The sequence below is a fragment of the Hemiscyllium ocellatum genome, chromosome 29 (genome assembly GCF_020745735.1).
Source record: "Hemiscyllium ocellatum isolate sHemOce1 chromosome 29, sHemOce1.pat.X.cur, whole genome shotgun sequence".
In the NCBI taxonomy this organism is placed as follows: domain Eukaryota; kingdom Metazoa; phylum Chordata; class Chondrichthyes; order Orectolobiformes; family Hemiscylliidae; genus Hemiscyllium; species Hemiscyllium ocellatum.
Genome location: NC_083429.1, coordinates 25,626,834 through 25,650,754, shown reverse-complemented (window position 1 = coordinate 25,650,754; position 23,921 = coordinate 25,626,834). Strand labels below are relative to the sequence as shown.

The 23,921-nt window shown below is 41.0% G+C and overlaps 1 protein-coding gene across 2 annotated transcripts in view; it reads right to left on the bottom strand.

Annotated features, from left to right (window-relative positions):
• Positions 1-23,342, bottom strand: part of esama (endothelial cell adhesion molecule a) — a 141,436-nt gene extending 118,094 nt beyond the window's left edge. Inside the window, exon 1 of one of the 2 annotated variants that reach the window (XM_060846676.1) lies at positions 23,037-23,342. In XM_060846676.1, the coding sequence (XP_060702659.1) occupies positions 23,037-23,106 (70 nt within the window). In that variant the 5' untranslated portion in view covers positions 23,107-23,342. Of the gene's footprint in view, positions 1-20,547; positions 20,673-23,036 lie in introns of those variants that run through there. The other variant, XM_060846679.1, reaches the window with a different exon arrangement.
• Positions 23,343-23,921: the final 579 nt, after the last annotated feature.

Below are 23,921 nucleotides of genomic sequence, written 5' to 3'. Positions count from 1 at the left end.
CAGTGGTAGTGTCAAAAGAAGGTTAAAACCTAGTCTCAGAATGGTTCATTAAAGGGCCTACTTTGTCTGATCATTAACTCAAATTAATTACCAGCCCAAACTACCATCAGAAACATTTTGTTCAATTCAATCCAGTGTAAATCAATCCCTTTTAAAGAAACTTAGTGGCTTTAAAAATTTAATTGATCAGGGAACAAGGGGACCAGTTTAACTGTAGATTGTGTTTAGTGCCTTGGCGAGAGAGAGAGAGAGAGAGAGAGACAGACAGACAGACAGAGACAGAGACAAGCAGCTCTTATAATCATTTTGGGCCGACAATGTTTGTCAAATCTCGAGGTCATGAAGACTATGATGCATCCACCAGGGTTAGAAGCTATACTATGTCAAAAAGGGTAAAAAAATCACACGATACAAGGTTATAGTGTAACGGGTTTATTTGAAAACCAGCACATGTTGAAGGTACAACACTCCAAAACCTAGTATTTTCAAATAAACCCGTTGGACTATAACGAGATGTTGTGTTTTGTTTGACCTTGTCCAACCCAGTCCAACATTGCTACCTCCACATGATGTCAAAAAACGCTTTAATTGAATGAGGCCAGCTGAATAAGTTAACTCTATACATTTATACAACTCTTGCAAAAATTAACAAACAGTGAATTTCACAAATAATCTTGGAGGAAACGGTTTGGGCAAAGTTCACAACACAGAATCACATGAGTTAATTGTTGTTTTAAGTCTGTCCAAGAGAAAGGCTGTATTAGTGAGTACAGTGGGTTCTTTCTTGATTATATGTTTCTGGAGATAAGTCTCTTGATTAAACTTAAAATATAAGCCATAGCTATTAATTTAACCTGGGGCAGTGTTTGTAGAGGAATAAGAGAGTGTTATTTTCTGGGTCTGTAGATTGTGAAGGAGCAAAAATGGCCTTTGCAGTGACATGTACTTCTTGTCAGATGTGGGAGTTTAAAGAGAGTTTAAGGGTTACTGCAGATTATATCTGCCAAAAATGCTGCTAGATGCGAATCTTATCAGATTGAGTGGATCGATTGGGGAGCAGATAGAAGCGATGAGGAATTTGCAACAGCAATAGTATGTGATGGATGACAGTTATAGGAAGGGGAAAAGTCTCAGATACAGTCACATTGATGGGTTAACTCCAGGAAGGGTAAAAGAGGTCGGCACCTAGGGCAGGGGTCTTTTGTGGATATACCCATTTCACAGGTATGGAAAATGTAGGGGGTGATGGATTTTCAGGGAACGTAGCATGAACAGCCAAAGTTTCTGGTATTGAGACTGGCTCTAATGCAACTAGGGGTACGTCAGCTTCCAAGAGATCAATTGTGTTAGGGGATTCTATAGTCCGAGATACAGACAGACTTTTCTGTGGCCAGCAGAAAAAAAGCAGAATGGTGTGTTATTTCCCTGGTGCGGGATCAAAGATGTCTCAGAGAGGGTGCAGAATGTTCTCACAGGGGAGAGGGGCCAGCAGGAGGTCATTGTCCACATTGGAACCAACGACATTGGAAGGGAAAAGGTTGAGATTCTAAAGGGAGATTACAGAGGGTTAAGCAGAAATTTAAAAAGGAGGTCCTCAAGGGTAGTGATATCTGGATTACTACGAGCTACGAGCTAGTGAGGGCAGGAATAAGGGGATAGAGCAGATGAATGCATGGCTCAGGAGCTGGTGTATGGGAGAAGGATTCATTGGAATCCCTTTTGGTGTAGAAGTGACTTTTTTTTAGATTAGATTAGATTACTTACAGTGTGGAAACAGGCCCTTCGGCCCAACAAGTCCACACCGACCCGCCGAAGCGCAACCCACCCATACCCCTATGTTCACCCATTTACCTCACACTACGGGCAATTTAGCATGGCCAATTCACCTGACCCGCACATCTTTGGACTGTGGGAGGAAACCGGAGCGCCCGGTGGAAACCCACGCAGACACGGGGAGAACGTGCAAACTCCACACAGTCAGTCGCCTGAGGCAGGAATTGAACCCCGGTCTCTGGCGCTGTGAGGCAGCAGTGCTAACCACTGTGCCACCGTGCCGCCCTAACCTGTACAAGAAGGACAGATTGCACTAAATTGGAAGGGGACTAATATACTGGCAGGGAAATTTGCTGAAACTACTTGGGAGGATTTAAACTAGTAAGGTGGGGGCGGTGGGACCTAGGGAGATAGTGAGGAAAGAGATCAATCTGAGACTTGTACAGTTGAGAACAGAAGTAAGTCAAACAGTCAGGGCAGGTAGGGACAAGGTAGGACTAATAAATTAAACTGCATTTATTTCAATGCAAGGGGGCTAACAGAGAAGGCAGATGAACTCAGGGTATGGTTAGGAACATGGGACTGGGATATCATAGCAATTACAGAAACATGGCTCAGGAATGGGCAGGACTGGCAGCTTAATGTTCCCGGATACAAACGCTACAGGAAGGATAGAAAGGGAGGCAAAAGAGGAGGGGTAGTGGCATTTTTGGTAAGGGATAGCATTATAGCTGTGCTAAGGGAGGATATTCCCGGAAATACATCCAGGGAAGTTATTTGGGTGGAACTGAGAAATAAGAAAGGGATGATCACCTTATATAGACCCCCTAATAGTCAGAGGGAAATTGAAAAACAAACTTGTAAGGAGATATCAGCTATCTGTAAGAATAATAGGTCATTATGGTCGGGGATTTTAACTTTCCAAACATTGACTGGGACTGCCATAATGTTAAAGGTTTAGGTGGAGAGGCTTTAACATCAAATGAGTTGGAATAAAGGAGTGATAAAATGACACTTCTGATATATTTCATAAAATATTCACATACATTCAATTATACCAAAACATACATATTTTACTTCAGCCGTCACCCAACTGGTTTTATCACTTACAGGAAAAAATGCCCTATGAGAGGAGATATTTGTAATCTATGAACCTTTAGCATCAGTGATAAATTCATCGAAAAATGCAAATAATCTGCCCATATCTACACTTTTTTTTTTATTCATTCATGAGATGAGAGCATTGCCTCACTAGTCCAGCATTTATTACCCATCCAAAATTGCCCAGAGGGCAGTTAAGAGTCAACTATACTGCTGTAGTCACATGTAGGCCAGACCAGGAAAGGATGACACAGCTTAAAAATACGGGTAGACCATTTAGGACAGAGATGAGGAGAAACTTCTTCACCCAGAGAGTGGTGGCTGTGTGGAATGCTCTTCCCCAGAGGGCAGTGGAGGCCCGGTCTCTGGATTCATTTAAGAAAGGGTTAGATAGAGCTCTCAAGGATAGTGGAATCAAGGGTTATGGAGATAAGGCAGAAACAGGATACTGATTAAGGATGATCAGCCATGATCATATTGAATGGTGGTGCAAGCTCGAAGGGCAGAATAGCCTACTCCTGCACCTATTGTCTATTGTCTATTTCCCTGAAGGACATTAGTGAATCAGATGAGGGTTTTTTCCCCAACAATCGACAATGGATTCATGGCCTTTATTGGACTCTCAATTCCAGATATTTATGGAATTCAAATTCCACCATTCCTGCCATGGTCGGATTTGAACCTGAGTCTCCGGAACATATTCTGGGTGTCTGGATCAACATTCCAGAGATAACCTCACCAACCATTGCCTCTCTGTGTTCATTACTTTAAAATGTAATGTCAGCATCATTAACAGGATCACTATTTAGTTCCTATCTTTACTGGCCTTGGAGAAGATGATAGTGAGCTAGCTGCCTTTCTAAACCTCTATAGTTCACCGGGTACTCCAACAGTGCTGTTGTGGACTGTGTTTCAGGGTGCAGACCCAGTGACAATGGAGGAACAGCAGTATATTTCCAAAATATATTGTGACTAAAGGAAACTAGCAGGTGGTAGTGTTCCCATACATTTGCTGACCTTGTCTTTTAAAGTGATAAAGATTACAGACATCTTTTGAAGAAGCCTTAGTGAGCTTCTGCACTGAAACTTGCGGATTGCACATATTGTTACACCTGTGTCAAGGCTGGAGAGGACAGTAATATTTTCAGTAGTTAGTAAAATGTCAAACAAATGGACTGCGTTGTCCTAACTAGTTTTGAGCTTCTAGAGTGTAGTTGCAGTTACACTCATCCAGGCTAGTGGGCAGTGTTACATCACATTCCTGATTTGTGAATTGAAGATAGTGGAAACCGTTGGGAAGTCAGTTCCATGGCATTGTTTCCAATCTGCTCCTGTAGTTATGGTATTTATGTGGCTGGTCCAGTTAAGTTTCTGGTCAATTGTAACTTCCAGGGTGTTGACAATATCAATGTAAAGTGAGCAATGGTAATATAGTTGTCTGTCAAGGGGAGGTGTTGGATTCTCTCTCTCTTTCTCTCATTGGAGATAGTCATTGATTGTCATTTTTACAGTGCAAATTCTATAATTGATGAAATTATATCTATAAATATTTATTTCAATATTACATTGTGTGGACGGTTGGAAAGCTAAGTTTTTTTTTATTTATTCAATCTTTCTTGGCAATTGAGAGCAGAGGGGATAGAGGCTAGGGCAGCTGCATGCTCCTCTTGCAGGATGTGGAAGGTAAGGGTCACCACTAGTGTCCCTGCTGATTTCACCTGAGAGAAGTGCACCCAACTCCAGCTCCTCACACACCGTGTTAGGGAACTGGAGCTGGAGCTGAATGAGCTTCGGATCATTTGGGAGGCTGAGGGGGTGATAGAGATGAGTTACAGGAAGACTATCACACCTAAGTTACAGGACAAAGGTAGCTGGGTGACCGTCAGGAGAGAGTCAGGGATTAGGCAAGCAGTGCAGGGACCCCCTGTGGCAGTCCCCCTCAACAATAAGTATGCGATTTTGGATACTGTTGGGGGAGATGGCCTACCAGGGAAAAGCCTCAGCGGCCAGGTTTCTGGCACTGAGCCTGGCTCTGTGGCTCAGAAGGGAAGGGGGAGAATAGGAGAGTGATAGTGATAGGAGATTGGGTACAAACATGGCTCCTGGATGGTACATTGCCTCCTGGGTACCAGGGTCAGCGATGTCTTGGATCGAGTCTACAAGATTCTTAAGGGGGATGGGAAGCAGCCAGAAGTCATGGTACACATCGGTACCAATGACATAGCTAGGAAAAGGGATGAGGACCTGAAAAGTGATTATGAGAGAGTTAGGTTGGAAGCTAAAGAGCAGGATGAGCAGAATAATAATCTCAGGATTGCTACTGGTGCCATGGGCTACTGAGTCTAGGAACAGAGAGCGAGTGCAGATGAATATGTGTCTCCAGGGCCGGTGTACGAGGGAAGGCAAGACCTGTACAAAAAGAACGGGTTGACCTGAACTGGAGGGGCACAAATATCCTGGGCGGGAAATTTGTTAGAGCTCTTCGGATGGTTTAAACTAGTTCGGCAGGGAATGGGAACCGAGCTATGGATCCAGGGATGGAGTAGCTAGTGAACAGCCAGATACAGTGTGCAGTGAGTCTGTGAGGAGGGACAGACAAATTAGCAGACAGTGTGATGGGTTGAAGTGTGTCTATTTTAATGCAACAAGTATCAGGAATGAGGGTGATAACTTACAGCATGGATCAGTACTTGGAACTGTGAGGTTGTGGCCATTGCAGATACTTGGGGCAGGAATAGTTGTTGGATATTCCAGAGTTTAGATGTTTCAAAAGGAATGAGAGGGTGAAGTAAAAGAGGTGGTGGAGTGGCATTGCTAATCAGGGATAGTATCACAGCTGTGTAAAGGGAAGTTAGCTGGGTGGATTTATCTACAGAGTCAGTATGGGTGGAAGTCAGAAACAGGGAGGCAACTGTCACTTTATTGGGAGTTTTCTACCCCCCCCCTCCCCCCCAGTAGCAACAGCAACACAAAAGGTACAGATTGGAAGGAAGATTTTGGAAAGGTGCAGGGTTGTTGTCATGGGTAACTTGACCTTTCCTAATATTGATTGGATCCTCCTTAATTCAAATAGTTTGGATGGAGCAGTTTTTGTTAGGTGTGTCCAGGAAGGATTCCTGACTCAGTATGTAGATAGGCTGACTAGAAGGGAGGCCATATTGGATTTGGTGCTTGGCAAGGAACCAGGTCAGGTGTCAGATCTCTCAGTGGGACAGCATTTCGGTGATAGTGATCACAACTCCCTGACTTTTGCCATAGTCATGGAGAGGGTTAGGAGAAGACCATATGGGAAAGTATTTATTTGGGGGAGGGGTAATTAAAATGCTATAAGACAGGAACTGGGGCAGCTATATTGGGAACAGATATTCTCAGGGAAATGCACAACATAAGTGTGGAGGTTGTTTAGGGAGCACTTGCTGATGGTGCTGGATAGGTTCGTCCTACTGTGGCAAGGAAGGCATGGGAGGGTGAAGGAACCTTGGGTGACAGGGGGGAAAGAACATTAGTCAAGGGGAAGAAAGAAGCTTACTTAAGCTTGAGGAGGTAAGAATCAGACAGGGCTCTAGAGGGTTACAAGGTAGTCAGCAAGGAACTGTTGAATAGACTTAGGAGAGCTAGCAGGGCACATGACAAAGCTATAGCTGGTAGGATTAAGGAAAACCCTAAGGAATTCTACATTTATATGAGGAACAAGATGATGGCCAGAGTGAGGGTAGGGCTGCTCAGAGATTGGGGAGTGAATTTGTGGCTGGTGTCAGAGGAGGTAGGGGAGATCCTTAGTGAACACTTTGCTTCAGTATTCACTACTGAGAGGGACCTTGTCGTTTATGAAACAAGCTGATATACCCAAACAGATCGAAGGAGGATGTGCTGAAAATTTTGAACAAATAAGGACAGATAAATCATCTGAGCTAGACGAGATATACCCAAAGTTACTACAGGAAGCGAGGGAGGAGATTGCTGCACCTTTTGACGATGATCTTTCCATTCTCACTGTCCACTGGAGTAGTGTCAGATGATTGGAGGGTGGCAAATGTTATTCCTTTGTTCAAGAAAGGGAATCAGGATAATCCTGGGAATTACAGACTAGTCAGTCTTACATCGGCGGTGGGCTAATTATTGGAGAGGATTATTGGAAAGATATGATTACTTGGAAAACCATATTTGATTAGAGATAGTCAGCATGGCTTTGTGAGGGGCAGGTCATGCCTCACAAGCCTTATTGCATTCTTTGAGGATGAGACAAAACACATTGATGAAGGTACAACAGTGGATGTAGTGTACATGGATGTTAGCAAGTCATTTGATAAGGCTCCCCATGGTAGGCTCATTAAGAATGTAAGGAGGCATGGGATACAGGGAAATCTGGCTGTCTAGATACAGAATTGGCTGGCCCATAGAAGACAGAGGGTGGTAGTAGATGAAAAGTTTTCAGCCTGGAGCTCAATGACCAGTGGTGATCTGCAGGGATCTGTTCTGGGACCTCTGATTTATGTGATTTTTATAAATGAGGAAGTGGAAGGGTGAGTTAGTACTTTTGCCGATGACATGAAGGATGGTGGAGTTGTGGACAGTGTGGAGGTCTGTTGTAGGTTGCAACAGGACACTGACATGATGCAGAACTGAGCTGATAAGTGGCAAATGGATTTCAACCTGGAAAAGTGAGAAGTGATTCATTTTGGAAGGACAAATTTGAATGCAGAATACAGGGTTAAAACCAGGATTCTTGGCAATGTGGAGGAACAGAGGGATCCTGGGGTCCATAGATCCCTCAAAGTTGCCACCCAAGTTGATAGGGTTGTTAAGAAGGCATATGGTGTGTTGGCTTTCATTGAATTTAAAAGCTGTGAGGTTATGCTGCAGCTCTATAGAGTCCTGGTTAGACCACACTTGGAATATTGTGTTCAGTTCTGGTGGCCTCATTTTAGGAAGGGCGTGTAACATTTTGTTATTATGTGATTATATTACATAACATAATGCTAAAACTTCTGCTCTTAAAAACACTTGAAAATTTATTGGTTAGAAATGCAACTGCAAGTTAGAATGGAATTGTATGTACTTATTTGTTGGCTTATCACGTTATCAATACTCAATGTCAAACTTCACCAAACAATTAACTTTGAGTGCAGTGATACTTGTAACTGAACTAAATATAGTAACTATGATTAAACCAAGTTCTGTCTGCCCAGTTAAATGGTGCAATAAATGTTGAAGACTCCATCCTATCATTCAGAGGAATGCAGAAGTTTCTCTGTGATTAGACATATGGTGTATTGTCTCTTAAAGATAGAGAAATACAAGATAGCTTCACATTGATATGGAGGTGGTATTTAATTTTCCTCCCTTAACCAACATCAAAGAGAATGTTTCCTCTCCTTGATAGATATGAAGTAAAAAGTTTGCAATATCTATCACAAGTCTTGAGGTACTGACGTAGAGAGACTGTGATGTTCTGAGGCAACAACCCGAAGAAGGGGTCTTTTATTAAACTCTCAAAATTAAAATAGAACAAACTAGGCCACAAGCAGCATATGAAGAAATAGAATATGTTTGACTCCAATGCCAAATTGTGAAGTTAGTTGGGGCTGTAGCCTATTCCTGCTGCAAGTCTAAACAGGACACATAGTGTATAACTAATTCAATGCTTATTGTTCAGTTTCCTCAGGACACGGTCATTGTTCTAAATATGTCACTAATTGTCATTTCTAAATGGATATTTGCAGCACAAGTGCCTGAATTTAAACTTCTCTACATCCGCCCCACCCCTTGCATTAGTCAGGTTCCAATTGTCTGGAATAGTTCCTAAGAAAAGATCTAAACTTCCTGACATTGTAAAGAGTAAATGAGTTAAAGGTTTCACAGTTGAAACAGTCACCATGATCCCATTAACTTGAAAAGGCCATATTGTTGGTTGACATCTTTCATGTCATGGCCATCAAAGGCAACTGTGCTTGACCTTCACCAACAATAGTGAAGTTTTGTTAACTGTTAAGATGAAGTATAGGAGTCTCTTTCATTGTTTGAAATCAGAACCTTACCATCTTCCAAAACGCTGGCTCACATTCAGACTGCAGTCTACTGGAAAAGAAATGTTTTGAGGCATAACTCCAACATGCGACATGATTATGTCTACTGGTGGGATGTCACGTCAGCATTTCTTCCAAGGTATTTCATCACAGAGAACAAAGAGAACAGCAAACCCATATGATCAATGCACAGAGATACCTGCAAGCTAATCATCACAGCTAGAGTACTGTGAGCAATTCACCAGACCAGATCTCAGAGAAACTGGTCTTGGCGGGAGTGCAGTGCAGGTTTACTAGAATGGTACCTGGATGCCAAGGATTAAACCATGAGGAAAGGTCAAACAAACTGGAGTGAGTTTTCCCTCCAGCAGAGTATTTCACCTGATGTGGTAATCCCTTGCTATTGCTGTTGCATGAAAATTCAGCAAAGCAAAAATCTTGCATTGTTGCTCGACACTTAATAATCATTGATTTGGTGGTACATGCCATATGCTCTACTAGACTGTTTGAGTGTGATCACTGGTGTAACAATATAATATTGGCCACTTCCCACTTAGTTTGATGTCTAGGTACTAACCATTCTGGAATTCTGAAAAAATTAAAAATTGCAGTTGGCATGCTCATTTTGTTGCTATGTCAAGAAATTACAGAGACATAATTGGCACAAGGATGTTATCTTCCTCATGCATTGTGAATAGGCCTGTTACTACTTTAGTCCAAGGAATAGATGGAGTATAGTACGGATATAAAGGCTCCTTCTGCTGCTGAGGTTGATGTGTTTGGTGGATCTCACATGCATTCACGAGTCACTGATTATCCTGATACATCTCTCAGCAGTATATAGATTTACATGCAAAATGTCTTGTGTGTGTTCAACATCCACGTGTTTCTGGGTAAAACAAGGACATGATATGTGGTATATGCTTTTGGTATTAGGATTCGTTTGACCTTGAAAATGTCTTATTAGGAGATACCCAGTTTGTCTCTCTTATAACCAAAATGAGTGAATCTTCTCAAACACACCTTTAATACTGTCAAGCCATCTCTGGCTGATGATCTTGAAGTTGCTCATCTTCAGCAGTTGCCAACTGCAACTGTTCACACTGGCACTGGCCAAAGTGTATCCAATGAACCTTGAGGATATCTTCAACTTCACAATCAAGAGCAGCAATGTGTAGATCAAGAGGAATATCTTGGGCGTAGTGTGGGTTAGATAATCAGCTTGGTATGTCAGACAAAATTATCCTGATAATCGGTCTTATGTCTCACTTCAAAGCCACATCCTTGCAAATTAGTGGCTGATTTGATTGCATCACATTTGTTCTGTCACCTCGGTTGCGATTTCAATCTTATGAACTGTGCTGTACTGAGATCTGTGTACACTGATAGTCCTGCTATTGCTGGACTATTGGTACCTACCTGATAGAAGATTTTAGGAAGCCAACCTGAACTTGCCTATTAGCGCTGCCGTGTGATCCTGCCAATGTACAGAATTGATTACTCCTATATGTTGTGAAACAGTCACTTGTAGGATGTACCAGAGTGCCACTTGCTGAGGAATGGGTCTCTAGTGTGAATGGCCCTGCCTTTTCAGGATATGATCTTGATGTTTCTAAAAGCTTCGATTGCCTTATACCATCCACATGGTATGTCGGGTGAACAGTATGGAAAAATTGGTCATCTTTGAAATTTGTCTTTTGTTTGGTTGACTTTGAACCTCATTGATGCCTCATGCTTTACAGGTAGCAAGGATCTCTGTACAGCTTTCGGGTAGGTGCTGCAAACTGCAATTGTTGTCAACTTTGTTGGTTTGGTGCACTTTGCTCAACCTAGCATCAGGTTGCACCTAAAACTGTTGCTGGCATGCCACCATGCCTTCATACTTCTGTCGATGACCAAGTATACATCAATCGTATATATCTTTCCCAAAAAGTTTTCTCTTTGACTATTTTCATTTCTGATTCTTACATCCCACTACCTGTAAAAGCTTGACTCCATTCTTCCAGTTTCACCTTTCCTGTTGCATCTGTTCAAATGATGGGTCAAAAAGTGTGGTGTTGGAAAAGCACAGCTGGTCAGGCAGCATCCAATGAGTAGGAGAGTCGATGTTTCAAGTATAAGCTTTTCATCAGGAATTCTTGATGAAGAGCTCATGATGGAAACATCGACTCTCCTGCCTCTCGATGCTGCCTGATCTGCTGTGCTTTTCCAGCACCACACCTTTCGACTCTGATTTCCAGCATCTGTAGTTCTCATTTTCTCCTCTGTTCAATTAATGCAAACTTCCATTCTGGCATTTCTGATATGCCTTCTTTTTTGTCCGTCAACCTAAGATTCCCATTTAGGTTAATAGGGCCCCCCACTGTGTCTGCTCCATTTCACGTGTTCCTCTTTTACCTCGCCTCATCCCTCCCAGAAAGTTTCCCCTCATCATTGCCTACTACCCCCTCAATTTCCATGTTCAAAAGATTGTCCTTTGCCATTTCTGGCACCTCTAGCATGTTGCCAACTGCAAACATATCTTCCCCTGCCCTTACTTCTGACATTCCAAAGGGATGTTCCTTCTGTGTAGCTACAGTGTATTCCATAGTCATCCTTTTTCTCAGGCACATATCCATACAAGTGCAGGGAATGGAATATGTACCCTTTGGTCTCTCTTCTAATCATTCTGGGACCCAAACATGCTTTCTAAGTGATATAGCGTTTCCTTCTATTGTTTTCAGTCTAGTGTATTGTATTCAATATTAATGATGCAGCCACCTCCACACTGAGAACAGCAAACAAAAACTGGATGACCGCTTTGCAGAAAACAACTATATTTGGTTCACAGGCACAATTCCAAACTTTGTGTCACGTGTCATTTCAATTCTCTATCTTGCTCTTATTCTGACCTTTCTATCTTTGGACTGCCACATTGCTGCAATGAATCTCAATACATGCATCTTTCAAACAGGCACTTCCTAGACTTTGGGAAGCAACATTCAGTTTATCAATTTTAACCAAAACCTGCATCTTGATTTTTTTTGTCTTGCTGTTTGAGTTTCTTCAGATCACTTTGTTTATTCTTTCACTTTGTATTCAGATGGCAGCTATGCAGTGTCCACAGTTCAATTAGATGGCTTTGTTTTCCTTACTTTGTCCACTATCATTCCCTTTGGCTTCTCTGTCATGAAACCTTCTGACAGTTAATCTCCCTTTGTCCTCTACCCTATCATATCCCTTCCCTTTCTTTCTCCTAAGTTGACTTTTACTTGTTCCAGGCAATTGTATTTCTGTCCTCGGTTCTGAGGACAGGTCATTGACTTGAAACAGAGACTATTTCTCCCCTTGACTAGCTGATTATTTACAGCATTTTTAGTTTGCTTATAAATTTACAGCATCTATGTCAAGATAGGATCTAAAGTCTTGCAAGTGAACAGCAACTGGCTTTATCGAACATAACTTCTGTGTATACAGAAGTTAGTAAGAGAGGACATCTCGTCTGGATTTAATCTGTTGCACGTGACCTAACATCACTCTGCCATAATTGCTTCCACACATACTTATCCAGGATAAAGGTATAATTCCCTTTACTCGACAGCATCTGCAGTATTTTTTTTAATGTTTGCATCTCTGAACCCCATGTTTACTTATAAGTCTTGCAGGCCTCTTTTTCTACTTCATTAGCTTCAAGAAATCCTGTGATCATGAAAGGTGATATGTAAATGTAAGTCTTTCTTTCAGGTAGTTTTATAACAAAGAACTATTGTATCTTAATTCAACTGGAGGTTTTGCAGAAAGAGATACCAATGACCGCTGTCCAAAACTGGGCATTTGCTGACACAGGCATTTTAGGATTCAATTTGCATGAGGCTGCTAGTTGTTAAGCTGATATTTAAGGAAGTTATTATCCCATTTTATGGACCATACTTTACAGGTCTTCGCAATGTGTGATGGAAATGGTTGTCCAATGCCACAATTCTGAGAATGTGCCAGTTCAAAGGCTTCAAATAACAGAGAGCTCAACAATGGAGATAATCAGCTACCCACATAAAAGAAAAATGACCTATTTGTTGTCTCAGGTCTAACTGCCATGCTTGATTGTCAAGATGGGCACAGCAGGGTTTATCTTAGGCTCATGTCATAAAGTGAAAAGTTAATTGAAAACCCATACATTCAAAAAACACACACACACACACACACACACACACACACACACACACACACCTACCCACTCATATTGTCACATGCACAAGGTCAAATTTGCATTGCATAAAAGGCCTCAGTGTGTGAGGTGTATACCTTGGATTTCTGGATGGGAGTAGGGAACATATATATATCAGAAAATATCATGAGTCACTATGCTATGTTGCCATGAAAAGTGAATTAAATGTCCTTCTAGCTTGTGTAATGACTTTGCTAGTGTACTGGGATCAGAAGCTTTGTGCTGCTGTTCAGGGCGTGTATTCACATCTATTTTGGCTGACTGGAGTCTGTTTCTGTTGCAAGGCAAAAGGCTATTGCATCTCTTCAGAACACTGCTCCCGCACCTTTCCCAAACTGAAATAGGAATTATCGTATGCAAGGAAAGGCTCATGTTCATATCAAATTAGGGGAGCATTACTCTTGGTCTTACTGCCTCTGAACTGAATGAGGCAGGGAAGCTGGTGAGCAGGGGCAAAGGCAGGAGAATCATCTAGAATTTGCATCCCAAAGTGTGCAGAAATATGCATTGTGTTCAGGGATGTACTCACCTGAACAATTGCTCACTATCTAAGCTCATTTTTTGTTTATTTGTTCACAAGATGATGATATCGTTGGCTAGACAAGAATTTATTGCTTGTAAAAAAATACTTCTACGGCGGCACGATGGCTTAGTGGTTAGCACTGCAGCCTCACAGTACCAAAGACCCGGGTTCAATTTGAGCCTGAGGCAACTGTCTGTGTGGAGTTTGCACATTCTCCCTGTGTCTGTGTGGGTTTCCTCTGGGTGCCCTGGTTTCCTCACATAGTCCAAAGATGTGCGGGTTAGGTAGATTGGCCAGGTTAAAATGCCGATAGTTGTATGTGCATTAGTCTGAGAGAAATGGGTCTGGGTAGATTACTTTTTGGAGGGTCAGTGTGGACTTGTTGGGCCGAAGGGCCTGTTTCCACACTGTAGGGAATCTAATCTTATTGCCCAGAGGACTGTTGAGAGTCAATCGTGCTGTTGTGGTTGGAGTCACATGTAGGCTAGACTAGGTAAAGATGGCAGTTTCCTTCTCTGAAAGGACGTTAGTGAACCTTATGGGTATTTCCTAACAGTCAAAAATGAGGACTGCAGATACTGGGGATTAGAGTCAAGAGTGAGGTGCTGGAAAAGCACAACAGGTTGGGCAGCATCCGAGAAGCAGGAAAATCGACATTTTGGGCAAAAGCCCTTCATCAGAAATGCCCGAAACATCAATTTTCCTGCTCCTCAGATGCTGCCTGACCTGCTGTGCTGTTCCAGCACCACACTCTTGACTTCCTAACAGTTGACAATAGTTTCATGGTCATCAATAGAGTATTAATTCAAATTCAACAAAAATCTGGAGGTTTGAACCTGTCTCCCCAGAATGTTGCCTGAGTCTCTGGAGACTAATAGTCTCGCAACAATACCACTAGGCTAACACCTCCTATGTTAAGGATGACTATCAAAAATATCAGGTCTACCCATCCTTTGAAATTCATTCCATTGTTAGATAGGTCTTCAAGACAGAAGGAAAATAGGAGTTATTTAAGTAGCCTACTCCTCTGAGTTTGAAGTACATATTAAATAATCACTTTGATAGCATAAAATTAATGAAAAAATTCTGTTTAATTTGATATGTTGAATAATTCAAAATATTTTGATAAAAATTAGTGAATTGTAAGGAATAGGCCAGCACATCCCAGGCAGCAGCATTCAGCAACATACACTTTTGGCAAGTACTTCAACAGATAAGTTTTGAACGAAGTAAATCTTGCAACAATAAGTCTCAGAAAAATCATACAATCTTTACTGGGTTTGTGATGTAAACACTGGTCCTTGGAGGGTTAATGGTTGGGGGCAGACACTCCTAATGTCACTTTAATGCGCAGTAACATTATTTTTTTGCTTCCTTTCTCTTGAGTTAAATGCTGCCCCCTGCCCTGGGGTCGTGAGAAAAACAGTGGTTAAGTTTCTCAACAGCAACACAGCTTACGTCCGTACAAAAAGCAAACATACCAATGTCAAGCAGAAACTTTCCATAATCTGTCACAAGTATGCACTGGAGACGTACACAAGCTGAGCTGTCCCTAACTCCAGACATCCCATTTGGAAAAGTATAACATCTTTTGGAAAGAATGTCAACATGGTTTAATTAATGGGCAAAAGTAATGACCAGTTTGATTGAATTCTGCAAAGGGGTTGAATGGTGGCACAGCAATTAACACTGCTGCCTCACAGTGCCAGGGACTTGGGTTCGATTCCAGCCTCATTTGCATGTTCTCCCCTTATCTGCATGGGTTCCCTCCAGGTGCTCCAGTTTCCTCTCACTGTCCAATGATGTGCAGGTGAGGTGGATTGGCTATGCTAAGTTGCCCATAGTGTCCAATAGGCTAGGTGGATTAGCTACGGGAAATGCAGAGTTACAGAGATGTCATGAGGGTGGATGGGCTGCTCTTCAAAAGGTTGGTGTGGACTCAATGGGCCGAATGGCCTGTTTCCACCCTGTAGGGATTCTATCATTCTATAAATTAATAGAGAGGATTTATGAGGGTTGTAAGGTTGGTGCTTTCAACAAGTGCTTGAAATACAATTAACTGGATGGAAAATGAAGTATGTGGATTTGACAGAATACTGACAGTGTGAACAGAGACAGAGAGTGTTTTGATGATGAACTGATTTTCAGAATGGTGGCCAGTGTTGGATCGTTCTTATCAGGTGCTGGAATTGGGACTATTCTCCTTTTTGATATTTACTAATAGCCTGGTCTCGGGTAATCATCAAGGAGAAAGTGAGGACTGCAGATGCTGGAGATCAGAGCTGAAAATGTGTTGCTGGAAAAGCGCAGCAGGTCAGGCAGCATCCAAAGAGCAGGAGAATCGACATTTTGGGCATGAGCCCTTCTTCAGGAATGGGAGGGCTGAAGAAGGGCTCATGCCCGAAACATCGATTCTCCCGCACATTGGATGCTGCCTGACCTGCTGTGCTTTTCCAGCAACACATTTTCAGCTCTGATCTCCAGCATCTGCAGTCCTCACTTTCTCCTCGAAGATTTTAACCTACTACGAATCCTGTTGCAAGGATGCCTTCCTTGAAGAAGCTCTCTTCCTCCCATTCCTGAAGAAGGATTCATGCCCGAAACGTCGATTCTCCTGCTCTATAGATGCTGCCTGACCTGCTGCGCTTTTCCAGCAACACATTTTCAGCTTGGGTAATCATCACACAACTTCACAGTCTGTAGATGACACAGACCTCAGCAATGAAGCAAACAGAGTCAAGTATAGGAAGGTTATAAGTACAGTTTCATAAGGGTATAAAGAGACTGGCAAAATAGGTGGACAAACGCCAGATGAAATTTGATTTTGAAATATAAAGAGATACATTTCAGTAGAAAAAAATGGAGGAGAGTACCATAAACAAAACGCCACAATTTTAAAGATGGTGCGGAAAAGAAAGATCCGGGATTATATACGCACAAGACTTTGAAGGTGGCAGTATGCATTGAGAAGGGGGTTAAAATGCCTGGAATCCTTAGCTTCTTTGTAGAGAAATAGTATTTAAAAACAAGGAAATTATGTGAGAACTTTGTAAAACAATAGTTAGATCTCATGCAGTTAGAGTATTGTGTTCAGTTCAGGATGCCACAGAGGAAGAATTAGGCCTTTGGGAAGGTGCAGAAGAGACATAATGTTACTGAGGGTGTGAGGAATCAGTTCTGTGGAGAGTCTGGAGAAGCTGGTGTTGTTCTCTCAAGATGGACAAGGTTAAGAGAAGATTTGATAAAGGTGTTCAAAGTCAGAGTAAACAGCAGCTGTTTCCAATGTCAGAAGGGTTGTCAAACACAAAGTGTAAATTTAAATTGATTGGCAAAAGAACTAGAAAAGATATAAGGATTTTTTTAAAAAAAGCAAGTTGTTGTAACTTAAAATGCACTGTTGTCCAAGGCACTGGAATCAGATCCAATAGTAATTTTCAAAATTGAATCGGATAAATATTTGACGATAAAAATAAATTGCTAGGTAGTTAGGAAAGGAAGGATTTGTAACAATTGGATACCCTCCCAGAGACTTGAAACAAGCACAATGAGACCTACTCCTATGATAAGGAGAGTAAAAGAAAAGTACAATTTTCCATCTCTGCCTCTTCGGGAAGATGATAACCTATTTTTGTTCTCACTGGAATGTTAATACAGAGACCTCGGTTCAAATCCCACCATGGCAGAAGATGAAATTTAAATTTAATAAAAATCTGGAACTAAGAGCCTAATGATGACCATGAATCAATTATTGGTAAACAGCTTATGCCCAAAATGTTGAATCTCCTGCTCCTCAGATGCTGCCTGACCCCCTGTGCTTTTCCTGCGCCACACTTTTCAACCCTGACCTCCAGCATCTGCAGTCCTCGTTTTCTTGCATGAATCATGCAATGAATAACAATTAATGTTTTAAAACCATTGACTGTGATAGAATTGATGCACTTCTAACAACAAGCTACTGAAACTGATTGTGTATTGTGCTTACACTGCTGTTTTGTTCAAGAAGTGACGGAAGCTGTTTGTAGATGGTCTGGTACCAAGATTTTATGCATACAGATTTGGTCAGTAACAAGTAGCTGATGGGTTAGTGCAGTGTGACTATTCATGGACACCAAAGATCATCAGTCTAACAGTGACGTTGATTGGTTTTTAAGTAGTAGAATAGGTGTGGGTGTTGCAGTGAAGAACCTGCAGTCCATTGAAAGACAGGTTGTGTGTCTCCATCTCTGCAGTAAAAATACCTGATTCCTGAAGAAACCAATTTTTTTTCTCCAATCAGTTGCTGTAAGTTATTGCCTTTAACCAGTAACTAAGAGACTTTGCAGTTAGTGTACCAATGTAATGAAGAGAAGGAACCTGGAGAAAAAAGACTGAAGAATGGAAAGTCCTGGCAAGTCAAAAGAATTATCTCAGCAAACACTGAGAAATAATTCTATTAGTTTGCAGTATTTTGTACCCTCCACCATGAAAGCAATGTTTTACTTTTGTCTGTCTGCAAGCATTTAATGGTTTAAAAGGAGCTTAGATTTTTAATTAACCAAGTTGTATGTTGATAGCTCATAGTTCATACTTGTGATTAGAATTTACTTACTTATGACACATAGTCATTCTTCTGTTTCTTTGAACTGTGGCACCATGATCATTAATGACTTCATACAACCTGAGCGGATTTGTTATCTTTGAAACTTTTAGCTGGTACCCAGATATTTGTGACTGGATTTCTGACTCTCACTCTCTGTCCTGTGTGTAGTTGCATTAGTTCTCTACCTGCTCAGCTGTGTTGTACCTATTTCATTTTCCTATGTCTTTGAGCCACAGTGGCTGGAGTTTGAATCTCCTGAATGGTTATGATGTTGAGACATGTACATTGTAGTAGTCCTGCCTCTGTAGGAACACTGGCATTTACCAGTTGGAAGATGTTGGAAATCCAAACTGAATTTTCACATTGGTACTGCACTGTGAATGTGCCACTGTATGGATTGGAATACATATGTCTGTCGTTAGATGAGTAGTAGTAATATATTAGCATTTAATCCTACATCCATTTCAGCCTTCAGGGAGTATCAACCTACCTTTTGGAGAGAAATGATGTTGTTTGTTGTAAAAGCTTCTGATCATTACATCATTTATATGATGTGTTAAGCTGACAATATGATAGGCTTGGTCATCTTCCAGTTTGCTTTTTGGTTTGGTTGCTATTTGTTGATACCTGTGTGTATATTTAGATCACTTTCCAACTGCTAGCATTATGGTATTGTACCATCTTGTTGATCACCAGGGCATTGTTCTTGGGTCTGGCTTGGCTTTTGGAATCCAACATTAGAAAGCCATTTTGCTGCTGATTTCACTTTTATCCAATAAGAAGTATTTTAACTACTGTAACTTCTCTTTTATATCAGGAACATGCTGCAACTTCATTTTCTTTATTTTTATAAAACAATTGGAAAGCTTCTAGCTTGCCTTATATTGAACTTTAAGAAGAAAGCAGGTAAGTCTGCCCACTGGTTAACTGAGTTAGCGATCTGACCCTGAAAGTTAAGATATATTATGATATATTTAGTCCAGAAATGTTTAACCTTCTGTAAGGATTCTATTACAGGTTGTTAGTGGAATTTATACTATAATGTGATGGTTGATGATCGTATATGATACTTACATTAGCTCCTGAGACATGGGTCTTAGTAGTACTGAAGATTTAAATTAACTTTTATTATAGCACCCAGTACATACATACACTCCAATCAGAGGAGTGGCAAAAGAACTAGAAAAGATATAAGGATTTTTTAAAAAAGCAAGTTGTTGGACTTAAAATGCACTGTTGTCCAAGGCACTGGAATCAGATCCAATAGTAATTTTCAAAATTGAATCGGATAAATATTTGAAGATAAAAATAAATTGCTAGGTAATTAGGAAAGGAAGGATTTGTAACAATTGGACACTCCCAGAGAGTTGGAACAAGCACAATGGGACCTGCTCCTATGATAAGGAGAGTAAAATAAAAGTACAGTTTTCCATCTCTGCCTCTTCGGGAAGACAATGACCTACCACAGACACCTGCACAACTGAGCTCAAACTTAGCAATTCAGCAGCTATATAGCATGCTATCTTCAGTGTGACATGCTGCAAAGGAACTTTGTACGATTGCGACCATTAGGTTAAATGTCATAATATGGTGATGACATCATGAGGGTGTCCTTTAAAGGTATCTCACCTTCCTACTGCTTAGCATAGTTCAACGAGAGAGCCGAGCAGAAAAAAGTCATGAAACATTAAGGATAGAAAAACACCAGGACTTAGTAAGTGGGTTACAATTTCACAGGGAAGATTTATAACAACTGCAGCTAGAGAATCTTTTCTTTCAAATGTGCAGAAGTAAGCGCTTGGTGTTTTTCAGTATGAAACGTGGGAGAAATATTATTTTTACCTGGAAGGAGAACTTAATTAATTCAATGACTATGACTATTTGTTATGTTAAAAATGTTTTACAAATGCAGGTTTTTATTGTTAAGGGCAGCATTCAATGACTCCTTTGCACCAATACCACAGAATGCAAAGAAAGCTTTACTATAAGTTGCACACAGCCAATACTGTGCTGTTAGCTACTTCCCACAGGAAGTACATTTTGTAAAATCCAACATTACAGAAGATCCACATCACCCTCGGGTAAACCTTGCTGCAAAACTCACCAAATTATCAACAAAAGTATATCAGATAAAGTTTAATGTTGGACTCTATACAGTCAGTCAATTACATTCAAATCTAAATCAACTACACTCAAAACAAACATTCCTTCTATTTACTCCATCTACTCTTTCTACTGCCTTGGGAAAGCAGTCAACATCATCAAAGACCCCTTCCACCTGTTATACTCTCTTCCACCCTCTTTCATCAGGCAGAAGATATAAAAGTTTGAAAATACATACCAACAGATTTAAGAACAACTTCTTCCCCACTGTTCTGTAGTCATGGAGTTGTACAGCACGGACACAGACCTTTCGGTCCAACTCATCCACGCCGACCAGATATTCAAAACTGATCGCGTCCCATTTGCCTGCATTTTGTCCATATCTTTCTTAACGCTTCCCATTCATTTACCCATCCAGATATCTTTTAAATGTTGTAATTGTATCCTCCTCTACAACCTCCTCTGGCAGCCCATTTCATACACACACCACGCTCTGCATGAAAACACTGCCTTTCAGGTCCCTTCTAAATCTTTCCCCTCTCACTTTAAACCTATGCCCTCTAGTTTTAGACTCCCCTCCCCTGGGAAAAAGACCTCAGTTATTCACCCTATCCATGCCCCTCATGATTTTATAAACCTCTGCAAGGTCATCTCTCAACCTCTGACACTCCAGGGAAAAAGCCCCAGCCTATCCTACCCCTCCCTATAGCTCAAACCCTGCAACTCTGGCAACATCTTTGTAAAACCTTTGTGAACCTTTTCAAAATTAACAACATCTTTCCAATAGAAGGAAGACCAGAAGAGAGCGCAGTATTCTAAAAGTGGCCTCACTAATGTCCTGTACGGCCGCAGCATAACATCCCAACACTTATACGGAATGCAGTGATTAATAAAACCAAGCATGTAAATGCCTTCTTCACCACCCTGTCTACCTGCAACTTCACTGTAAAGGAACCATGCACCTGTACCCTTAGATCTCTTTGCTTGGCAGCTCTCGACAGGACCCCACCTTTAATTGTTAACAGACTTATGAATGGGCTTCACATGTATTAGAGTTGATATTACTCTGCATCTTCTCTGTAGCTGTAGCACTATTTTCTGCATTCTGTTCTATTACTTCAACGTACTTATGTAAGTTGTGGTTTGTCTGGATAACACACAAAACAATAATTTTCACTATATCTTGGTATGCACGACAATAATAAATCAATAAATAAAAGGAGGTTATTTTCAAAACTCTATTAGACAATAGAAATTCAAAAGGTCTTGATGCAGCTATTCATTTCTCTTATTGAACAGCTTTGGGGATAATATTCTAATATCTCCGCATTATAAGGCACATCTTCCATGACCTCAGAACATCCTAAAACACCTCAGGTAATTCTAAAGCATAATCACTGTCGTGATATAGGAAATGTGCAGCTGGTTTCTACACAGCAAGTTCCCACTAACAACAATGAGATAAATAATGAGGTATTCCAGAGTTTTCTTCTTCTGAAATAGTTCCACTGTTCTTCATTGAATAGTACTATGAAACCTTTCCATCTACTGAAAGAACCTCTGTGTGACCTATTGTCCAGAAAACTGCACCTTATACCACTCAACCCTCCTTCAGCACTGCTTTGAGTTACAGATCTACATTATGCACTTGTGCATGTTTTTAGTTTTCTAACATCAATAATTTATTTCAACGGAATAAACCTTTTAAAACATTTTAGCAAACTGATATAATAGGTCAAATTATATCATTTTAGCAAACTGATATAGTAGGCCAATCTCTACTGCTTAGAAACAGGAGGTTTTCTCTATCTAGAATAGTGAAAGCTCATTCATTGTTTTCCAATGATGGAAGTCAAATAACTGGGACAGTACAGTCAGAACTGCTTGAGAGCTGAACTCAAAGCATCAGATTGCAATGTATAAATAAGATTAACAATGGATGGGGAGTTGTTCTGAAGATAAGAGGGTTTTTCTTTGAATAGTGAAGCCCATTTCATAATCAGATACATTACATGGATTCGTTTTATTGTGTAAAGACTGGAATTTCCTAGTGTTTTGTGTTGAGTACCTCAGATTCTGTTCCCGTGGTTAATATATCTTAGCTAAATTTATCGCTATAGCCAAATTTCTAATAAATAAAAGAATCAACTCAAAAGAAAAGTCTCGTTGGTTCAATCTCACCTCTAAAACAAATTCTTGTCTTACATGATGGGGAGGGGGTGGGGGCGGTAAAATTAAACTGTTTTGGAAGTCTGTCTCACTTTTTGGGACAGTCAGGGACTTCCACCTCCAGTTTGAAAGGAGTTAAACAGTGATCCAGGTGTTCACTGTTTCACAGTGTGAACGGAGCCAGGCAGAAAAATAGGGACCATCTCTGATTCTTTGTGAATTCCACCTGCCTCATGCAAATTCCCTGAATGTTTGCTATCACAACTGCAAACCGAAAATTCAAGATCACTGCACTGGATTTTTACTTCTGGTTAATTAAATACCTCAGAGACTCCACCGGTTTATCTTAAATATCCGCAAATGTCATTTTGAGATGGAATTTGACTGCAGCAATTGGCGCAATAATGTTTTACTGTTCATGGAATCTATGCTGTAATCGTAAACGCTCAATGTACACGTAAATTGAGATGCTGAAAGTAAAAAAAAAATTGCCCTTTAATTGTGGATACAAAAATGTTTAAACGTGTTTAGCACAAATGGAACAAGTAAAACACCAACCTTCCATTGTGATTTTAAAACAACATTCTGTCAGTATTGAAGTCCAGAGTGTCAACTGCACGGCGTTCATGGTGGTTCCCACAGTTTAGTATCCAAAGAGACAGGCAGCTCCGGATTAGTTTCCCTTGAAAATAATCTCTCGCACTAGAAGCTTGCAAACACACGACCTCAGTTAATTCAGGACACCGACCTGCCGCACTGATGTGGTTGTTTAAATCTCCCCTGGCCGGCAGAGACTGTGAACGAGCATGCAGACCATCAGCGCTGTGATATCCTGCACTGGTGGCCTGAAGTATTTGCAGGCTCTCTCCGGTCCCCGGGAGCCGCCTGTCAATCAAAGCCTCTACCTGTCCGGGCATGAAGCCCCGCCCCGGCTCGCATTGGGGCCAATCGCAACCAGCGTTTTGTCTGGAGTGGTTTGATTGGCTTACCGTCTGTCAATGACGCTTTACCTGCAGGATGATTCCACCCCCATTGAGAAAAGTACAAAAAAACAATTTCAGTAATAGTTCTCATTATAGTTGCCATTAAATCGATAAATAAATTCCTTAACTTCAGGCACGTTAACAGAGTTTCAAATTTATTTATTATTGTTAGGTTTAACAATAATTACTTTAACATTATTATGGTGCAGAAGGAGGCCATTCGGCCCATTGTGCCTGCACCAGTTCTATTACCGACTGCCAATCACCTGCCTTTCCCCTATATTCCTAAACACCATTTCTATCCAAATAACCATCCAATGCCCACTTGAACACCTTAGCTGAACCTGCTTCCACTACGTTTCCAAGCAGTGCATTCCATACCCTGTCTACTTACGTTGTGAAAAAATTTATATTCTCTCACATCACTTTAAATCTATGCCCAATCATGCCTTTATTTCAG